Consider the following 19,850-nt stretch of genomic DNA (forward strand, 5'->3'; position numbering starts at 1 on the left):
TATTTCGTGTTTTTTTATTGTGTCACTGAAGATTACTAAAGACTCTGTTTTCATTTTCAATGCCTATTTGTGCATTTCGGTTGCCATTCTTTGTGGTGTGCATACATCAATTCCAACTTGCTTTTGTGTGACTGTGAGATTCATATTGTTACAGCAGTTTGAAAGTATCAATGGTCTGTTATGATTTGCCCGCTGAATGGGACACATTGACCCTTGGAGAGTTTAGTCGTCTTAGGGCGAATTGGTTCCTTAATTGATTGTTTGAGTGGGGGGAAAATGGAGAAGTTTAAAGTGTACAAGTTACTGTTTCTAGAGCGAAGAAAAGTCCGCAGGGAAATTCCGTTTTTAGAGAGTTGAAATTGGCTTTAAACTTTAAAATTTTGAGCACTTGTTAACATTGTATTTTCAGCAATTTTAATTATTTTTCATAAATATATGTAAAGTGTATTAAAGGCAACGCTAATTGCCTCCTTCACCTTGAATCCTTTTTGTTTCCTTTCCCAAGTTTAATCACAATTTGGTTCTTGATCCCCACCTTCCAGTTAATTTGATCAGCCCACGTCCGCAGAGTTTGGCGTACATAGTTGCCAAGGGGGTTCCCCCGAACCAAAGAAATCCCCACCCACTCAACTCGACTCTTTGCCAGACGCACCGAGTTGCCTTTGAGGTGTTTAACCTCAGTTGCGAGGAACACTTAAAAGCGTTTCATGTTTTATCTGGGCAGGCGAGTCGAGTTCGGGGGACTGATTCCATTAAGGGGCGCCACAACACCACCTTAACACTTGCTGCGCCTGTTGTTCGCCACATGTCCCGCATCCCAGTGCCCAGAGCCCAGAGCCCAGAGTTCCATCCTCATCCCTGGAGCACCGGCCTCGCCCCTCGTTTTGGGTAAATAAAAGAGTAACTTTTGTGGTTGCCCTCAGACCAAGTGGGTGGTTCAGTGGTTGAGTAGTGGGTAATACACGAAAGTTTCGGTTTTTTATGTCCGAACATAATTTGCAACGGAGCTTAAACAAGACGCGCATTTTATGTTTAACTTCCTTGTTCGCTATTTGTAGTCGACTTTGCGGCGTTTATGGGATGGAAAGTGGGCGGGGCACAAGTTCCGCACCCCCAAAAACAAAAAGCCATATAATTGAGCTCAAACATTAAGCGGCTTTTCGAGGTTTTGCTTGGCATATTGAAACCGAATCATTGCTTGATTGAATTACATATCGTGGGGTTAGTGGTGCAGAGAACAGAACTCCCTCGAATTTCTTGAAGTCTTCGTTTTCGGTTTCCACACGTTTCCGGTTCAAATTTAAATTAAACTTGTTAATTATTCCATCCGAAGAACAACCCACACAAGACAGGAACATGTGTTCACTACTCCACTTCCTTTCCTTGGGCGTCCCACATTTTGCGGGTTTCCTCGTTACCATTTGCGATCATGATAATGATCCGATGCGATCATTTTGATCCTTCCCCTTCGACGTGACGGGCATGCGTCAAACTCAAATACGTATGTAACTCGAGCCAACCTTCACTTTTATTTTCTAGTTTCCTACCATATTTATTCCTTTTTTTCGGTAGCAGATGTCGCCTAACATCATGTCTAATGAAATGCTTCAGTAGCTCCACAATGAAATAGGGAACCCTCATAGTTCGGGGCGTGAAAGTTGTTGACATGTGGGTAGGAATTCCGTGGGGTAATACCTTTGGAAGAACAGGGGAATCGACTTCTAATACATTTCTAGCACGTGTCGTCATGGCTTCTGTTCTAATAATTCAACCGACACAAGTTCAATATAAATATTAAACTATGTACATACATAGGTATACAATGAAAATATTGAAATATTGAAAAATATTTACCAAACACTTTAGTTAAATGGGTAGCCTAATTGTCTGAAGACATATCTCCTACATTAGTTGATTACTCATAAATCATAAGCGTAACATTTTTATAAAATAGAGCACATACTATATAGTAATTGAAAGTATAATACTGGGGGAGTGCCCTTTATTAAATAAACTGCAACAACGTATGTTTTTCTCATAACTGTGGATGAATCATTCTGTTGATTTGCGTATCGCTCAAAATAAATGCATTAAAATCTTCTTTATAGTTTTCATTGCGCAAAAGTTGATTGAAAGAATCATTATATTTTGTCTTTCTTACCAAATAAGTGAATTTTCTCAGGGGTAGGGATATGAAACCCTATGCGAAAAGGGGTGTTGGGTTGGAGGTAGCCAAGGGTAAGGGTTTGTGCTGTAATGACGCATCAGGACGTGGAATTTCCCTACATATGCCAGATGTTCCCATCGGCATAAACTGCGCTTCAACACTTGCCGCCAGTTGATAAGCATTTGAAAACGAGTTTCAAAAACCGAAATCAAAACCTTTACTCAAACAAAAGTGCCATATCAACAAACTTCTTTCCCTTCCCCTTGCCAGCTTCCCTCTCTTTTTAAGAAAAATTAATAACAAAGAAATATAGGGAGATCGGCATCTACTTCTATTTGAAGCATGTACAACTCAGAAATTTTTAATAACTTTAAGTTTTATATTTATAAAGAGCTGTAGACTACGTAATACCTCTACTTTGGGTTTTGGGTGTTGACTTGAACAATTTATAACAATTTTACCCTATGTTCTCCTACATGTTCTATAAAGTATCTGATCTGATCATAATATCTGAGGTGTCTTGTTTCACTAACAATAAACGCTTTACCAAAACTACAATACCTTTTTCATAAAATCACCATCGAACATTTTGCACTTACTGTACAGGAAAACAAAGCCGCTACTTTTACTGCTGCTTTCCAGCCACCCCTATGATTTATAAATTTACAATGCCGGCTGCTTCCAGTTCCAGTGCACAGTGGTCCAGTTCGAACTAAATCATAAACATGAATTATGATCATGTCTAATAAGTTTAATTAAATTACTTATAAAATATTACAACAATTCGTTGTGTAGGTGTTTTCAATGCTAATCACTGTTGCTTGACATAATTTGTATACTATTATAAACTTACAAGTTATATCTTAAATTATGTTTTTTCTTTTTTTCAAGAGAGAAACATGTTCTCGCCGAAAACACGTTCCACTTCCAGTTCCCCGAATAAAAACAAATCCAAGAAAATTAACATTAACAGTTGCTGTTAAGACTCTGTTAACCGTTTCGAAGCCGCATGAATTGCATGACATCGAAACGGCGTCAGTCAGTTTTGTTCTGTTTTGGAAGCCGCACGCGTTTTCCCTCGCTCCGGTTGTGCTCGCTTTCGCATCGCACACACACACACACTCTCGCCGCACAGACGCGACCAAAAGAAAACAAAATCAAATTCGGCGCAAACAAGGAATAACTTTTTATATTCCTATTGTGCATCGTATGTTGTATTAAGTGCAAGAAATATATTTACACAAATCTAACAAAAACACCGCAACTACTTTTGTGCATTTTGTTTTGCTCTGTGCCGAAGGAGCGGAGAAAAGAAAAAACCGCAACAAATCAAAAAATCTGTGCGTTTGTTATACACACCTAAGTGTCCTGCAGGAAGGACATCGGGTTCATTTACGCCACCCGCTGTTTTCAAGGACCAACGGATTATTCCCAATTGCCACATTTCAACAAGTTCGAAAAAAGCAACACACATTTTACACAGTGTTTGCGAGAATTGAAAAAGGTAAGATTACAAATTCGTGTGAAGGACCTCGGGGATTTGTAGAAGAGGAAGAGCAGTTGAAAACAAATCGATGAATTGTAAATGAAGTCAAATTTGTCTGCCAACTTTAATAATTTAACAAGTGAATATGGACACTTCAAACTTGAAAGATTAAAATGTGATTATAATTGAATAAAACAATTTACATGCATATTTATTTAGTTTTATACAAATGTAAAGATTTTGGCCAAAAAGTTTATTGAAAAACGCTAATGCCGTAGCAATTGAAATCTGAGTTATTTGTGAAAAGTAGAAGATAAAAGATATAAGAGCTTAATTTGAAAACTTTTAAAATATGTCGGTATCCGATCTTGACGGCTCTAAATTAATTTATAATCCTCCACAATCCATAATTACCGAGGAAACATCTTACCAAAACAATTTAAATGGCGTCTCGAAAAACATTTCATTCCGAGCTCTTAATAAGATTAATGGGGCTTCACGATTCATTGATATAATCCCTCCGTAACGAAGCACACCCACCCCATCGTCATCATCATCTTACGCGTCTTGAGGTCTAATGGCTCGTGTCAATGATCAGACGGACTCTTTCCCTCAATAATTCCCATTTTCCATCCTTTCTAATGGCTTGTGTCGCGGCTCCGTATGAAAAACATAACCATTTGACATAAATCACGGCCCTGACAAATCCTTTTGAACATTTCATAAACATAATGTGTGTTAATCCTCAGATATTTCAATCCATCAACATCCAGAGTTTGGTGGATGGAGTTGCCCCAAAAATAGCGCGACCCCTTTGGTATCATTTGTATGCACAGTCAGACGCCGGCTTGAATAAATCCCCAAATAGTCATTCCGTAAACAAATGCAAAGGAAATTGTTGAAGGGATACGGATACCGGGAAAAAGGGCAATAATTCAATGATGAATTAATAGGCGCATGGAAATGATCACGAATTCCCGGGATCTTCAGAGAAAGTTCGAGTTGGCAGCTGCTGCTCTTCGATTCGCTCCAGAAAAAGAAAAAAAGACTTCCGGGGAATCGAGCAACTAAAAAGTGAGAAAAGCATCAACAAAGCCAAACAGAGGCACAACAAATGGGGTAGGAAAACGTGAAGATGCCACGCTGACGCAACATTTGCATTCGGAAAGAGATTTATGGAGGCAACTCCCCCGCCCATTGACTTTTCGCTCCAACTTCCCTCATTGTTTTGCCAAGTTTTCAAAAGACAAGAGCCGACATGATGATGTTGATGTGTGTGCCTCAGTATCTCATTTTCCCAATTTACCCCAAAATGTGTGTAATCAAAAGTTTTCGTCTTTACAATTCAATTTTAAATTGTTGTTCCTATGTAAGTGTTGCCTGCTTTCCACTCGAAAAGTAAACAACAATTAAGGAAAAACACAACAAGGCAAATGCAACAAGAATACAAAGCACGATTTTCAACACTTTTTCTCGCTCTCAATGATAAACAAAACTCGGCTATTTACATCTGGAGTTCATGGTCAAACAGTTTAAACAAAAATGGAGTTTTCATTTAGGAAATTGTAAATCCATCAGCAATAAGAACTTGAGAGTCAAGTGCTGCGATACGATCCCAAAACTCGAATCCCCTCAAGAGCTGCTGACAATTGACTAATGAGGGTTACAAGAAACCCCAGCGCAAATCATAAATATTTGTTGTTGACAATTCCAATGGCCCTGCAAGGAGCCTGGCTTCAAGGAATTCTCAGGGTTCTTATCGCGGAGGAAATCTTCGCTTATCTGCCTGAAAAAGGCAACGTGGTGCTAGAAAATATTGTGCAATAAAATGGAATGATATAGTGGAAGGACAGCCATGAGTTGTGAGGAAGGCAGTGTATGCAGACTTAACAGATACCCAGTACTTCCATTTAAGAAACAACTAATTGCATACATAATATTGGTTAAATGCACCAGGAACTTCGTGGTTCAATGCACTCAGTTAATGTTATAACATTCTCCAACAAATATTCTTGAATATAAGATATAAGATGTGTCTACCTCATCAAATCCAAGAGTACGCGGTATGCACAAACATTGAACCAACCAACGCAACTCAGGGCTATCCTATCCCATATCTTCAAGAGTTGTTTGCCCCTCGAGAGTAATTACAAATTCATAAAAATGGCCTGTTTGAAGTGGAAATCTCGTTCCGATTTTGTTTGCTCTTCCCACTCCAAACTCCATTTATTCCATTTTTGTTGTGCCAATCCCCTTGTCCTGGAACTAGGCGCCTTCCGCTGATCCTTTGAGGTTTGTGGGACTCTGTGCCCCTTTACCAGTTTCCGCTCTCTACCTGCCCCAGGAGATTGTTATCCATCAAAATAAAATGAGGGGAGACGACTGTGAATTCGCATCGCACGTGTATAAACCTTTGAGTCTTGCGGTTTCTGGTTTCTGCCCCTTTTGTACTGGAAATAAATTCAGTCTTATATTTCTTATGAATTATTATAGTATGTCCTCAAGTAGTTCTTAACAAACAAGTTTGTATATTTTTAAAGGTTTTCAACATTTGTTGCAACTTGCGATCTATCTTACCTATGTTTCTTCTTTATTTTTTCTAAGTGTTTCTCATGCTCCAGTGAACTTCACTCCCCCTTCATCTTTCCGACCCCTTCCGCATTGTTCTTTGAACACGTGTCAGCTTTGATCATTAATCACCCTTCTTTTGATTGCCTGGCGAATATGTGGCTCATCATTTTCCATTCTCCCACTTGGCCAACTTCAATAAATTGCCATGAAATTAAGCAACTTGAACAAAAATCCACAACACGGCATGATAAATCGTTAGATCAGAATATTTAAAGTTAATTTTAAAATGACCAGAGGCCATGTTATAAAGCAGGAGAAGGAGGAGGAGGAGACCCAATCCCCACCAGAAGTCCATTAGCATGGCGTCCGGATGACAAATTGACTTCGTTAGAAGTTTGCGATTTCCCTCGATGTCTGCCTCTTTTCCGACGTGGAAATTGGAGGCGCAAATTGAAAGATTATTATGCCTGAGGTTATTGAATCTAAATCGCTGATTGCGGGTGCTCCGAGTTGGGAAACGATGCACTGAAAAACGTAGGAGATTCAGGGGCTTAAAGTCCTTATAGTTACAAATGTCAAGTATCATGTTATTGCAAATGTATATTAAATAATGTTACGTTTTTTCGTGTGTATCCTTCCTAAAATTGCATTGCTGTTGAGTCTGTTTGTTGTTTTGACTGTCTAGACAAATTTCCTCGCACATATAATTATAAACAGGCTTAAGCGTTTCTTATCAGTAGATCTGAATGTCCGTGCTGTGGAGTGTTCTGAAATTGTTGGAATATCCTGTTTAATTGAGCATAAACAGCACCCGCACACAAAAACACTGAAAGTGCATGTCAAAATAGAATGTCCTTTTTCATTTTTGTTTTGTTTTGTTATCCACCTTCTGTCATCTCGCTCGCACACTTTACTGCCCGTTCACACGCACACGATAAATGGCCAAGACGCCATCTGGCGATAGGCAACAGCATTTTTTTCCGGCCGCAAGTCAAAGCCAGTGTGTGAAAGAGAGGGGGAGAGGTAGGAAGCCAGCAGGAAACGTAATAAATAATAATAACAGGACGCAGATCGGTTAACCCTCCCACACTCCTCCCCCAACTACTGGTTGCCCCCCTCTCCATGCCTCTTTCCCCTTTATTCATCACCCTCCTTTTGTCATTTCCTTCGCACTGTTTTCGTTTCATGCTTCGCTGCAGTTAGATGGGCGAATACAAAAAAAAACAAGTAAAAAGCTATATGTAGGTGAGTGTTGCGACTATTTGATATCGAGCAATCCAGTTAAGCAAAGATTGTTGGTATATAAATATATAAACGGGATAAAAATTTAAATTATTATAATATCGAAACAAAAAAGTATTTCTTGATAAAAACTAAAGCCGAAAAATAGCATTTAAAACCAACATTTTGCTTACCATGACAAAAGTTTTCATAACATAAATAAAATACAAAAAAGTATACCCTTGTATACTAAAAGTATAAATGTATAAATATTATAAAAAAAAGACTGAGCAACATGGACACAGGTTGCGTCTTTAGCGGCAGTTTGTGCCCGAAACTTTTATGCCAGTTGTCGCTTTTCCACTCCCGACATGGGGTTATCTCCCCCAACTGCAACTTAGTACTCAGTATGTATTCCCTGCTTTTCACTCCCTCGGGCAAAATAAATGGCCTAGAGCAATTGCGTTTTTATGCATTTCAAAGTGTTTCTTGACGTGTTCCGAGATACGAGATATTTCACCAGAATTTATTTGTTGCGCTTAAGCTGGGATATCTACGAGGGTTAGTTGGGCCAACTTTTTGGTTGCTCATGCGGCAGGATAATCTAGTAGGATTTCGGGAACGGTGGTGGAAAAAATGAGAGACTTGAGTGCACATAATATTCGAATCAGAAAATAATGTTCTTAAGTGCGTTCCATAAGCTTAGTTAAGGATTTTTTAAAGTCAAATATACTATCCATATTGAACTATCCATCTGCAAATTGTTTAATCACCTAAAGGGACTGATATACTATTATAGGTTTTCTCCTGATCTTGTTCCACTGTACAGTGCTCACTTGGCTGGCATATCCCCCAACATGCTGTGGTCAATTGTTAATGTTTTAACGGCAATTTCCATGTGCAGAACTAAAAGCCAGAGAACAGAATAAAATTCAGGGATAATAAAAAAAGGAAACAGAGGGAGGAGGGAGGGTGTTGGCTATGAGAAGGAAGTCGAATGGCATGTCAAACGCAAGTTTCGAATTTGATTTAATTTACGAGCCAAGACCAATTACAGACCGCTCATATATGCGGCCAAAAGAATCATGGAATGGGGCGGAAAATATGTTGGACTGCGTGACTTGGCGACATGGAACAATTTTCCCTTTTAGCGCGTTTCATTGCGTTTTGGGTGCGTCAACTTTGTTTGCTTGACCCCCCGCCAAAGAATAGACATTTCCGCAGACATTTCTCAGCTAATTAACAATGATCGCTATGAGAAATGTGTCTGCCATATGATACTATGAATAAAAGTGGAGTTTTTGCCATTTAAATCTTGGTTTTAATTGATAAGGCGTCGAAAGTGCAGTTAAAGAAATTTTGTAGTTAGAACTACAAGTAAACTAAACTACTATTTGCTCGAAACTGAGTTTTTTATTGCGCTGATCATAAAGAAATGTAATGAAAACTAAGACAATAAAGATTTAATTATTCCTTGCCAGAATGATCTCAATTCAAACCCTACGATTTATCGACGTGTCAAGATTTTCAGTGCGAGCTATAAAGATGCACATTGGAGATAGTGCCTCCAGATACTCCAGTTCCAGTGAACTGTAATTACTTTGACCTGCTTCCCCGTTGAGAGGAGGAATAGTACGAGTACATAGTATAGCCATTGGAAAGGCGGCAAGAACAACAAGGAGGCTTATATGCCTCTGGCCCCATGACTTTTCCACACTTTGGCCAGACAACTTATCTCCGCCCTTTCCCGCCAGTCGTGGTAATACTTTGAAATCCGATTCAATTGGATTGTAATGCGTCGCATTGTTTCAGCCCCACTCTTTAGAACACCCCGTGTGACACTCTTTTCACTTTCGATACGCAACATTGTCGAGTTGCTTTCGATTTTCCACATTTTCATTTTGTGCTTTCCTCGGCGGTGTCACTCTTCCAGTTGACCAAATCGCCCGAGAGCGGTAGAAACGCGGGAATGAACACTGATAATGTTGCAAGATTATGGCACGCAACGCAATTTGAACTTTAAGTTCACATTTTAATGGAATTTCGGTTGATTTACATGACAGAGGTCGCGACTTGGCATCGTTTTTCCTTTGCCATATCTTTTAGTTCGTCTCTTTGCGCTTTGGTTTTCCCTCAATGCGTGCGAGTAATGGACTTGTAATGCTCCCCCGATGGGGAAATAAAAGGGGAATCAGTTCAATGGGCAGACAGACGACAGTGTAGTAATAGACGATGACATGGAGCTATATACATTCAATGGGTCAGCTGGACAAAAATGAGATTAATAATTGAGCCTATTTTACTTGGAGTGATAAGCGATGCAAGTCAATCATATTTAGGGTCTCTAAAAAATATAGTTAATCTTTAAATAAAAGCAAATAATGAGATGGTCGATGGTTTTCCCATTTTAAAATGAGGCAATCATATTATTTATAATACATTTCATTATACATTTAGAAGAGACTTAAAGTGGAGTCAATTCCTTCTAGAAACCCAAATGTTTCTTAAATTATCACGATTTTTTCGTCTCTTTTGGCTAATGGCAATCTAATGTGCGGCTCATTAAAAAAAGTCGGGAAGATGTTTTTTAAAAAAGAAAATTCTCATGACTTCTCGCACTTTCTGGTGCGGTCAATTAGTCTGGACGTGATTTGCTACTGCAATCCCGCTGCGAGCGGCGTTTTTGGCATAATGATGCAAAAGGACACGTCAAATGTCCTTGGATGTTTCCACGTTGGTTTCATAGTTTTTCGCTAATTAAGAGCGTTTTTCCAAGAATGTGGGACGCGTGAAAAGCGAACAGGCGCACGTACCAAACAGCAAAAAGTAGGGATGCTCAAGAAAAGTTTAAGAAGGAAGGAATCTGGTACGGGGATCGGATCAAAAACTGATGGGTACGCAGCTGGATCTGCTCGCTTAATAAATTTGTGGTCTTCCCGCCCCGAAAAGAGTGCCATATTGCTAGGATATGTTGAGGGAAATACGAGCGAATTTTCCGCGGCCTACCTGAATGGGACAACATTTTCCAGGTAGGATTCAAAGCTAGAGGATTCAGGTAGAGAAAGGGAGGGAAACCCTCAAGCAATTGTGCAAGGACAAAAGGAGAGCGAGCAGCCGGCGTTGCCATTTGCCAGGATCAGCTGCTTGTCCTTTAGGTTAGGAATTTCTGCCGGAATCGTATAAAAATCCTGTGCGGCTGAAAGCGGCAGCTAGAAGCATTTCAGCCATCGATCGTGATAGATCCTAGATCGCAGATCCTTAAAAAAGTCACTTGCAACCAGAACCAAAGTGTAACTTAGTTATTTTTTTTTTGCACAACTAAGTCAAGGTATATTATCCTAGAGTGAACATTCAATCTAGAACATAAACTAATCAAAGGCTTTTCCTTGACTTTTACAGAATTCTCGCAGAGTTCTCTAAACGATCTTGATTCATCGACAATATGGGCGAACTCGAGGAGAAGGAAACCCCGCCCACTGAGACGACAGCCGCCCAGCAAGAGGCGCTAGAGGAGCCCAAGGAAACGGACAAAATGTTGGACAAAAAAGAGGACGCCAAGGAGAAGACACCCAGTCCACAGACCTCCAAGCCCGCATCTCCAAATGCCGGCAAGAAATCCTCACCAGTGGCCGAGAAAAAGATCGACGATGCTGAATTAGCGAAATCCAAATCAGGCAATGGAGAAGAGATTATCGATATTCCCGCCGAGAATGGCACAAAGCCAGACAGCGCTGATGACAAAAAGATAAGCAAGGAGGAGCGCGAGGTCAAGCCCAAAAAGATACCGATCGGAGGTCTCAAACTGCCTGGTTTCTTCATGAAGAACAAGCCGAAGGCAGATGGTGATGGGGCCGAGGGCGAGCTGCTCGAAAAGGAGAAGGAAGAGGATAAGGATAAGGAAGCCAATGGAGATGCCGCCACCGGTTCCGGCAAGGACGAACAGAAATCTCGCCCAGGACTGGGAGAACGCCTGCGCAGCTTCTTTGCCCGCAAGCCATCCGCCGAAAAGGAAAAGAAGCAGCTGGTCAACGGTGACGCGGATGCCAAGTCTGGTAAGTTAAATCAAAATAAGTTTTGTAAATCAAACTCTAAAAAATTTGCTTCCATTTTTGCAGAAGCCACAGCTGAAGCAACGCCCGCTGAAGATGCCTCCGATGCACCACCAAAGCGTGGACTTTTGAACGCCATCAAGCTGCCAATCGCTAACATGATACCGAAAAAGAAGAGCAACGATGATGTGGAGCTGGGCTTGGGCAAGGCCGGTCTGGCCTCGATGGAGACCCTCGATGATTCCCTTAAGGATCAAGACACAGTGGATCGGGCTCCCGTCAAGACCAACGGTACCGAGGAACTAAAGGGCGAGCTAAAGGATGAGAAGCTGGCGGCGGAGGAAAAACTAGCCGCCGAGGAGGAGGAGCAAAACCGACCCGTCTCCTTGCTAACCCGTCTGCGTGGCTACAAGTGCAGTGTGGACGATGCCCTGATTGTGTTTGGCATCCTGCTATTTGTGCTCCTGTTGGGCGTGATTGGTTATGTACTAACCCACGAGACTTTGACCTCGCCGCCGCTGCGGGAAGGACGCTACATAATGGCAGTGACGGGGTGCGGACCTGTGGAGGGCGTTAAGGAAGATGGAGCCTTTGCCTTCCGTGGCATTCCGTATGCAAAGCCACCCGTAGACAGACTGAGATGGAAGCCGGCTGAACTGATTGATGACATCAATATGTGCTGGAATGATACACTGCAAACCCATAACAGCAGTGTGGTGTGCACGCAGCGATTGGGCAATGGCACCACAGTTGGCGACGAGGATTGTCTATACCTTGACGTGGTTACTCCCCATGTGCGGTACAATAACCCCTTGCCTGTGGTCGTCCTGATCGGAGCAGAATCTTTGGCTGGTCCTTCGCCGGGTATTCTCCGTCCATCGGCTCGCTATTCTCGATCGCACGATGTGATCTTTGTGCGTCCCAATTTCCGTTTGGGTGTCTTCGGCTTCCTAGCCCTCGACGCTCTGACCAAGGAGGCACACCCGCCAACTTCGGGCAACTATGCGCTCACCGACATCATTGCCGTGCTGAACTGGATCAAGTTGAACATCGTACATTTTGGTGGCGACCCGCAATCCGTCACCCTGCTGGGTCATCGGGCCGGAGCCACTCTGGTGACTCTTCTAGTTAACTCACAAAAGGTCAAGGGTCTGTACACCAGGGCCTGGGCATCATCTGGATCAGCAATTCTGCCTGGTAAACCATTGAGCGAGTCTGGTAAACAAAACGAGCAGCTGATGGCCACCCTCGAGTGTGCTGATATCCAGTGCCTGCGTGAAGCGTCCAGCGAACGACTTTGGGCCGCCACTCCCGACACCTGGCTGCACTTCCCCGTGGATCTGCCGCAGCCGCAGGAGGCGAATGCCAGCGGTAGCCGTCACGAATGGTTGGTTCTCGATGGAGATGTGGTCTTTGAACATCCTTCCGATACCTGGAAGCGCGAACAGGCCAACGACAAGCCGGTGCTGGTTATGGGCGCCACGGCGCATGAGGCGCACACCGAGAAACTGCGCGAATTGCATGCGAACTGGACGCGAGAGGAGGTGCGTGCCTATCTGGAAAACTCCCAGATTGGAGCATTGGGCCTCACCGACGAGGTTATCGAGAAGTACAACGCCAGCAGCTATGCGTCGCTGGTTTCTATCATTTCGGACATTCGCAGCGTTTGCCCGCTGCTGACGAATGCGAGACAGCAGCCCAGTGTGCCGTTCTATGTTGTCACCCAAGGCGAGGGACCCGATCAGCTGGCCACGGTGGACGCCGATGTCCAGGCCATTCTCGGCCGCTATGAGCCGCACACCGTAGAGCAGCGCCGCTTCGTTTCGGCCATGCAGCAGCTGTTCTACTACTATGTCTCGCACGGCACGGTGCAGTCGTTTGTCCAGAACCGCCGGGTCATCAATGTTGGCCAGGATGCGCAGCCGGAAGAGGACTACTTGCCCTGCAACTACTGGATCAGCAAGGATATTGTGCCGCGGTATGCGCGCGTCGATTAAGCAAACCAAAATCCCAACAGATAGGCCCTCGCTTCTAAACTTTTTCACCTGTATTGGTCCGCCTGGGATCGATTATCTCATTCGGCTTTGTTGCGCCTTCGGTTTCTATTAAACTTAAAGTTATCTGGAATATTTCGAAAATTTAAAAATACTTTAGCCATTGGATTTTTAAGTAATAATCGATTTCTTTAAATTTAATACGAACCGATTACCTAATCAAAGCTTAATACTTCCCGACTTCGTTTCGTGTTTAGTTTAGCATAAGTTAATCTAATGTTTATATATATATAAATATATGTGTAACGGATATTTAGTTCTCTTAAAGTTTAAGTTGAAAGTCTTAAGTTATGCTGACTCCATACGTTTCTTCATACGAGTACGTATTCTCTAATCTTAACATTAACGAACACATAAACACACAGACACAAACAGCAAAAACACAAATAAAACATCACAAAATATACAAAATTATACTTAAAAAGTATAGATCTGCGTCTTTCAACTATTCAACACACTAATCTATATACAATACTATAAACCATATACAACTTTATAGGAGTAAATGCCACAGAGGTTTTTGATTTACGAAAAAAAAAGAAAAAACCAGCAAACGACCAACGACGAACATTTTTTGATAGAATTTTACAAAACTCAAGACTCAAGAGAGAAGAAAACCGAATTCATAAACATTTACTTGGGCTTGGAAATGTCAGACTCGTTGCAAGTCTGAGATCGAAGGACTTTTCCAAAAGTTTGAAGTGTTGCAAACATTTCGAGACTGTCAGGAATGAATTTAGACATCTATTTAAACATTCGTTCATTTCCACATTTCATTTAGGAGTATCTATAATTACGCATATACATATATAAATCGGATATTGTATGGATAAAACATTTTTGTATAGCTTTATATGTATATTATTAATCGAACCAACATTTTCTATTGCTTTATACAAGACTTATCCACAACAGACTTTGAGCATTCACAAATTGAAATCAAAAATCAAAAACAAAAACATGGAGTACACACAATATAGAATTATGTTCAGATTAATCTTGTACGCGAACCTTAAGGTTGACAAATGTTTAATAAACGGAAATAATGAAAAATTTATAACTAATAACTTAGCTTAAAAGCTCGTTTATATCAGTAGTCACATATTTCACAGAAATTAGCTAAAAGAAAATTTTTTTTGGTTATTTTCACGGAAAACTAATGCACACATACATATATCATCGCATGGAACTGTTCACTTTGTAAACTCTACACTTATTGTCGGTGAGGGCGGCCAAATAGGATCCGGCCTGGGTAGCCACAGGGCAGATGTCGTAGATCACCTCGTTGACCGGCATTGTTTGCACTCGCTCCTCCCGCCGCACATCATGCATCATCAGCTGCTTACTATCCTGGAGATAGCCAACCACTAAGGTATTATCCTCGACGGCCAGTTGGGTCGGTCGCGTCATAACCGGTGTGGCCTTCGATCCATATATGGTGGCCTTGACCTTCAGCACCGGCGTTCCGTCAATCTTGTCCATTCGACCAAGTATGAAGCGAGACTGGGGGAAATTCGGATTGGATCGTGCCGATATGAGCACCGTGTCCTGCACGGCATCGTATTGCATGGACAGAAAGGGTCCCTCCACATTTAGCCGAGTGGGCACAGCCGTATCACTGGCCGCAGCGTACTCGTAGAATGTAAGGGCCGTAAGTTGGCAGACCAGGAAGCCACCGCTGGTAAAAATCTTATTGGGTTGCACAGGAGCTATGTGTATCACAGGACTTAAGTTCACTGTAGGGAATAAGTAAATGATTTAAGCGGGTATTAACGTTTGCATATTCATCACACTCACCTTCGGCTTGGAACTCGCAGAGAATGTTCTCGGGAAACCGCAAGTCGTAGATATAAACTCCACCTCGCAGATCTCCGCCGTATAGAAAGTGTTCGCGCTCGTTGCGATCCAGGGCGCAAGACCACAGCATCTTGTCATGAGCGGTGAACATAGACGAGCAAAGCCGTGTTCTTATGTCGAATATCTTGATCTTTAGTTCCCGACTGGCCACAGTGAGCAAGTGCTGTGAGTCACTAAAAGCAATGTCCCGGATTAGGAGTGCCGAGGTGTGCAGGAATTGCAGGGGCTTGAAGGTAGGTGGATCAATAAAGCGTACGCCGTAGCCGGGGAACAGGTTTTGGGCACTCTTTTGCGAGGCCACCAGCATGGAGTGCTTGGCGGAATAGAGCAATACACGGCAGCCGGGATCTCGAGTTATCTCGAAGTTCTTCTCCATGTACAATCGGTAGGTGGCTAGTTGTTGAATGCTCTTCTGGCCGGATGCATCGCCTCCGAAGGCTCCCCGACCACCACCTGCCCTCACCAGCTCCTTAAGCCGTTCGTAGTCCTTCTGCAGGAGAATCAGCTTCTCAGTGGTGAGTGTGTTAGCCAGCTTCGCGGTAGCCAGCTCTGTTGTTAGAGTATGTGTACGCCGCCGCTCCGCCTCCAGCTGCTCCCTAATATCCGTGTCCAGCATCTGAATGCGCTTCGCATACAGATGACGGATATCTCTAAATGTGGCCTTCGTCTTGCACTGCGGGCACACCTTCACAGAAGATTGGCGATGGCTTTCGTTTAACCACCGCCGAATGCAGCTTTCCCCAAAGAGGTGACCACATCGCAGCGAGACCAGTCGATGCTCGCCACTCATCTCCCAGGAATCCAGACAAATGGGACAGGTCATGCCATCGTCCTCGTCATCTACAACTATTGGTTTGCCCTCGGGCGACTTTTTAAGGCTTTTATCGGCAGCAGCGGAGAGACGTTTACGTTTCTTGGGCGGTGATGGCGTTTCTAATGAGATCACCTCCTGCTCTTCGCCTTGATTGCGGCGGGAATTTCTCGGGGGACTGGGCAAATGCGGAGGATCTACCAGAATTAAAGGCGGAACTCTCGGTTGCTCGGGTTCCGCGTTCTCACCAGGCTGGTCACGTTGTTCATCAATCTCAACCGCCGGCTGCAGACCTTCAACTGGATTGAGGATTACCTCATCATCACCAGAGCTATCATCTGTAGAGGTCTCATCGGCATAAACTTCCGGATCAAGAGCTTCGGTTTCATTCTCCATTCCTTGCAGCAGGATGTCTGAATTCCGCTTTCTCGCTTCAGACTGATCGCATTCCCTGCTGCCCGATGAGTATATTTCCGGATCCACGGCGCTGTCGCCTTTTGCGAAACCTTCGCTGTCCGTTTCACCTATATATGGTCTCAATCAAGTTTTCCTCTTGGAAAACATGAAAGTTCTTGTTATTATTTTATCTATTTCGCGACTTTCCTGCAATAGGACGCTAAATTTCAAGCTAGGGATGGTCAAGATCGAGATGCTTTAGTGATGGAACAACGGGGTGAAACTATCGAGTACTACATGTAAATAAATATATTTAAATATTCATTGTTAGTGTGGACAACATATTAGTCTGAACACATTTTTTTCGTATATCAAGCATATAAAAAAAGAATCTATATAAGAGTTGAGTGTTTGTGCGGAAAATGCAATTTTTTAATTGTTTAAAATAATTATAAATGCTTTCAATTAAATTTTCACATCTATTTATTCTACCAACAAGTTGGAGTAACTTGTAATTAATCCTGTTTGTTCGTTAAATTTGATTTTCAAATTTTATTCATGTTGCTATAAACATCGATTGCCAATTAGGCTAAGCGATAGGTTTTGGGATTTCTGGAACATTCCAAAACGTTCACTCTGAGGTCTGACTTTGACGCCTCCGCCGCCATTCGTTAAAAAACTGAAATTCTTAAAAAGCGCGCATCAAGCCGGTGTAATAATTGATAAAAAAGTTTAAAAAAATCCCAGATTCCAAAGTTGATAAAAGTCATACCGCGCAGGACTGATTTAGGGGGTACAAATAACATTGGCAACCGGCGTTTCGCACAGCGGTAAAATTTGCATCAGTGTGTGGGTGTTTCGCAAAAAAAAAAGAAGCTAAGCCAGGATTTTTGGATTGCCAATTATCAAGGTGCTAGGAAAGAGGGCGTGAAGTTGTCGGTAAGCTGACCGAGTACACGTGAATTAAGTGCAACGCAATTTGCTGACTGACTAACCCGCCCCCCGTGGCCTTGAACTCGACAGACTTGGCTGCCGTCCACTCACCCACAAACACACATACGCACATATATACACACGCGCAAGCCGCTTCTACTGTCTGAAGAGAGGAGAGGAAAAGAGCGAAGAAAGGGGAAGAACGCATAAATCGGCAAGTAAACGAGCAGTGTAAGAAAGCCATGACCGAACCAAGGACGCCCGAGAAGCTGCTGGCCGCCAAGCCGCCGGTTTTACACCACAACAGCCATAGTCCCAATGCCTCGCTGCAGCTGCCCAGTCCCATCATCACGAGGCGCACTCGCACGGCCTCGACGTAAGTCCTCCTGCACTGCCCTGCCCACCCAACCAGCAAAACCACCCACCCACTACTGGCCCCACACACACTTGACCCCAAGGGGAACTTGGCCCCTATGCAGAGCCTTTATGGGGCCAAATAGGCGCCGAAAGTTCACATTATTTCACAAGGTTCGCTCTTTTGTATGAAAACCAAATACAACCTTTTGAAATAGTAAAAGAATAGCATGGAAGCTTGTAATTTCTAAAGCAAAAGCTTTCTATAATGTTTTAAACTGCATTTGTTGAATTAGATGAGCAAACATAATGAAACAAACAGTAATTAGTAATCGAACATGGAACACTTTATTGGTTCCACATTTACATTTAATATATTTATTTTTATGTGTATATACTTATAAATATTTTTATAACCGTAAGGACCATTTTTTTTGAAAGTTTAAATTTGTAAACCCCATACTTTTTCAATTATTTCATTGTACATACATACATACATTCAGAAATCAGTCGCTGCCGAATTTATAAGCTCTCGGAACCCTTTCGAACATAATCCACGTACTTAAATTCTTCCCCCTCATATCCCCATGCGCATCCTCCATTGATTAACTTGTCTCTTCCTGCTTAATTCTTTTCCCAAACGCTGCCAAAACGCAAACACGCGCAAACTCAAAATAACGCTGAAAAAACATAGCTCCGCTCGGGCCTTGGAAAATCCGGTTGTGACCGGTATGGTGAAATCCTTCAGCCGCACCAAAGGACACGGCTTCATTACACCCAACGCCGGCGGAGAGGACGTTTTTTGCCACGTTTCCGAGTAAGTGAATGAATATTGCATGCGCGGCGACCTTTGCGCTGGCTCTGTAAGACCTACAAAAATGTAATCTTCCCACAGCATCGAAGGTGAATATGTGCCCATGCCCGGGGACGAGGTCAAATACCGTCTGTGCGCCATTCCGCCCAAGTATGAGAAGCACCAGGCCGTGCACGTGCAGATTAGCCACCTGACGCCGGAGGTGCACCACAAGTGGGAGGAGCCATTCTATGGTGGCTCCTCGCCCGCTAAGTAAAGCTGAAGCTTGTGGCCCTGGGAGATTTCGAAGCTCGGAAGCGGAAAAGTGTGTTGTTAAAAGCTGAACGGCCTTCCAAGAAATTTAATTGAGCTAGAGCACGCCACCCGAGATGAACGAAACGGAAAACCGGAACAGAACAATAACCATGAAAGTAAACGAAAGCACAGCAATCGAAGCAGCCAGGAAAAAGCCGAAACCAGACCAGAACGTAATAGAATGGAACAACAGGCCTGCCATCCAGCCAGCCAGCGAGCAGCATCACAAGAGTTTCAATTGAACACTTAATTAGAATTTAAGCTAAGCTATGGAAGTCAAACAAAACGCAGTCACAAATATTGCCTTTCCCTCTGGAAGAGGGGAGAGCAACCGCAACCAGTTTCGAGTATATTATTAAAAGCGCGTATGTATTTGGAAATTGAAATTGTTATTCGAGAAGCCACTAGCACAGCGCCTGCGATGCTGTGGTGCCCTGTATCAGTAATTACTTTTAATTATAACAAAACATCTGAATGTGTTCGCGAAGCAAACAAGCAAAATGCTCTCAGTAATTCACTTTATTATTAAAACAGCTGCAAAACAATTCCATCGGTGATTTTTCTGGAGTGGCGTGGGAGTTATCAGCATGGAGTGTGTATTGTACGCACAATTGCGGTCAGCATAATAGCCGCTTGCTTGTATGTGTTCTAATAAAATTTTATGCAAAATTATTAATCTTACGTTTTTATTACGGCATCTAAATGTTCATTTTAGATATTAGCTAATGTCTGATTGTAATATCACGATATTCATAACATGGCAAAATATTGTTTTAGCCGCAGCTGTAACTTGTATTTAATTTAGTGGTGTATCTTATCTGCAGTGAAAGCAGATACTTTTTG

The 19,850-nt window shown here is 42.6% G+C and overlaps 3 protein-coding genes across 8 annotated transcripts; 2 read left to right on the forward strand and 1 right to left on the reverse strand.

Moving 5' to 3' along the window:
- Nucleotides 1-3,202: 3,202 nt before the first annotated feature.
- Nucleotides 3,203-14,596, forward strand: Nrt (Neurotactin). 3 transcript variants are annotated; one of them, NM_057450.5, is made up of 3 exons: nucleotides 3,203-3,671; nucleotides 10,845-11,497; nucleotides 11,561-14,596. In NM_057450.5, exons 2-3 carry the CDS (start codon nucleotides 10,888-10,890, stop codon nucleotides 13,489-13,491), a joined length of 2,541 nt encoding a protein of 846 aa, NP_476798.1. In that variant the 5' UTR covers nucleotides 3,203-3,671; nucleotides 10,845-10,887; the 3' UTR covers nucleotides 13,492-14,596. The 3 variants fall into 3 exon arrangements, with proteins under 3 accessions (NP_476798.1, NP_001189121.1, NP_730196.1); NM_001202192.2 differs by having other exon boundaries at nucleotides 11,561-13,961; NM_168682.3 differs by lacking the exon at nucleotides 3,203-3,671 and adding an exon at nucleotides 10,651-10,773 and having other exon boundaries at nucleotides 11,561-13,961.
- mus302 (mutagen-sensitive 302) lies at nucleotides 13,662-16,867 on the reverse strand. Of its 2 annotated transcripts, none has more exons than NM_140662.4 (2): nucleotides 15,346-16,867; nucleotides 13,662-15,284 (listed from the first exon to the last, which is right to left on the reverse strand). In NM_140662.4, the coding sequence occupies exons 1-2, from the start codon at nucleotides 16,610-16,612 to the stop codon at nucleotides 14,725-14,727; spliced, it is 1,827 nt and encodes a 608-aa protein (NP_648919.1). In that variant the 5' UTR covers nucleotides 16,613-16,867; the 3' UTR covers nucleotides 13,662-14,724. The 2 variants fall into 2 exon arrangements, with proteins under 2 accessions (NP_648919.1, NP_001261971.1); NM_001275042.1 differs by having other exon boundaries at nucleotides 14,580-15,284.
- Nucleotides 16,868-17,230: 363 nt separating this feature from the next.
- On the forward strand, nucleotides 17,231-19,550 carry CG9705 (uncharacterized protein). Of its 3 annotated transcripts, NM_168683.2 has the most exons (4): nucleotides 17,231-17,551; nucleotides 17,636-17,921; nucleotides 18,594-18,716; nucleotides 18,795-19,550. In NM_168683.2, the coding sequence occupies exons 2-4, from the start codon at nucleotides 17,788-17,790 to the stop codon at nucleotides 18,967-18,969; spliced, it is 432 nt and encodes a 143-aa protein (NP_730197.1). In that variant the 5' UTR covers nucleotides 17,231-17,551; nucleotides 17,636-17,787; the 3' UTR covers nucleotides 18,970-19,550. The 3 variants fall into 3 exon arrangements, with proteins under 3 accessions (NP_730197.1, NP_648920.1, NP_001261972.1); NM_140663.4 differs by having other exon boundaries at nucleotides 17,231-17,921; NM_001275043.1 differs by lacking the exon at nucleotides 17,231-17,551 and having other exon boundaries at nucleotides 17,766-17,921.
- The last annotated feature ends 300 nt before the right edge of the window (nucleotides 19,551-19,850 follow it).

Source organism: Drosophila melanogaster, chromosome 3L, assembly GCF_000001215.4.
Source record: "Drosophila melanogaster chromosome 3L".
NCBI classification, from domain to species: Eukaryota; Metazoa; Arthropoda; class Insecta; order Diptera; family Drosophilidae; genus Drosophila; species Drosophila melanogaster.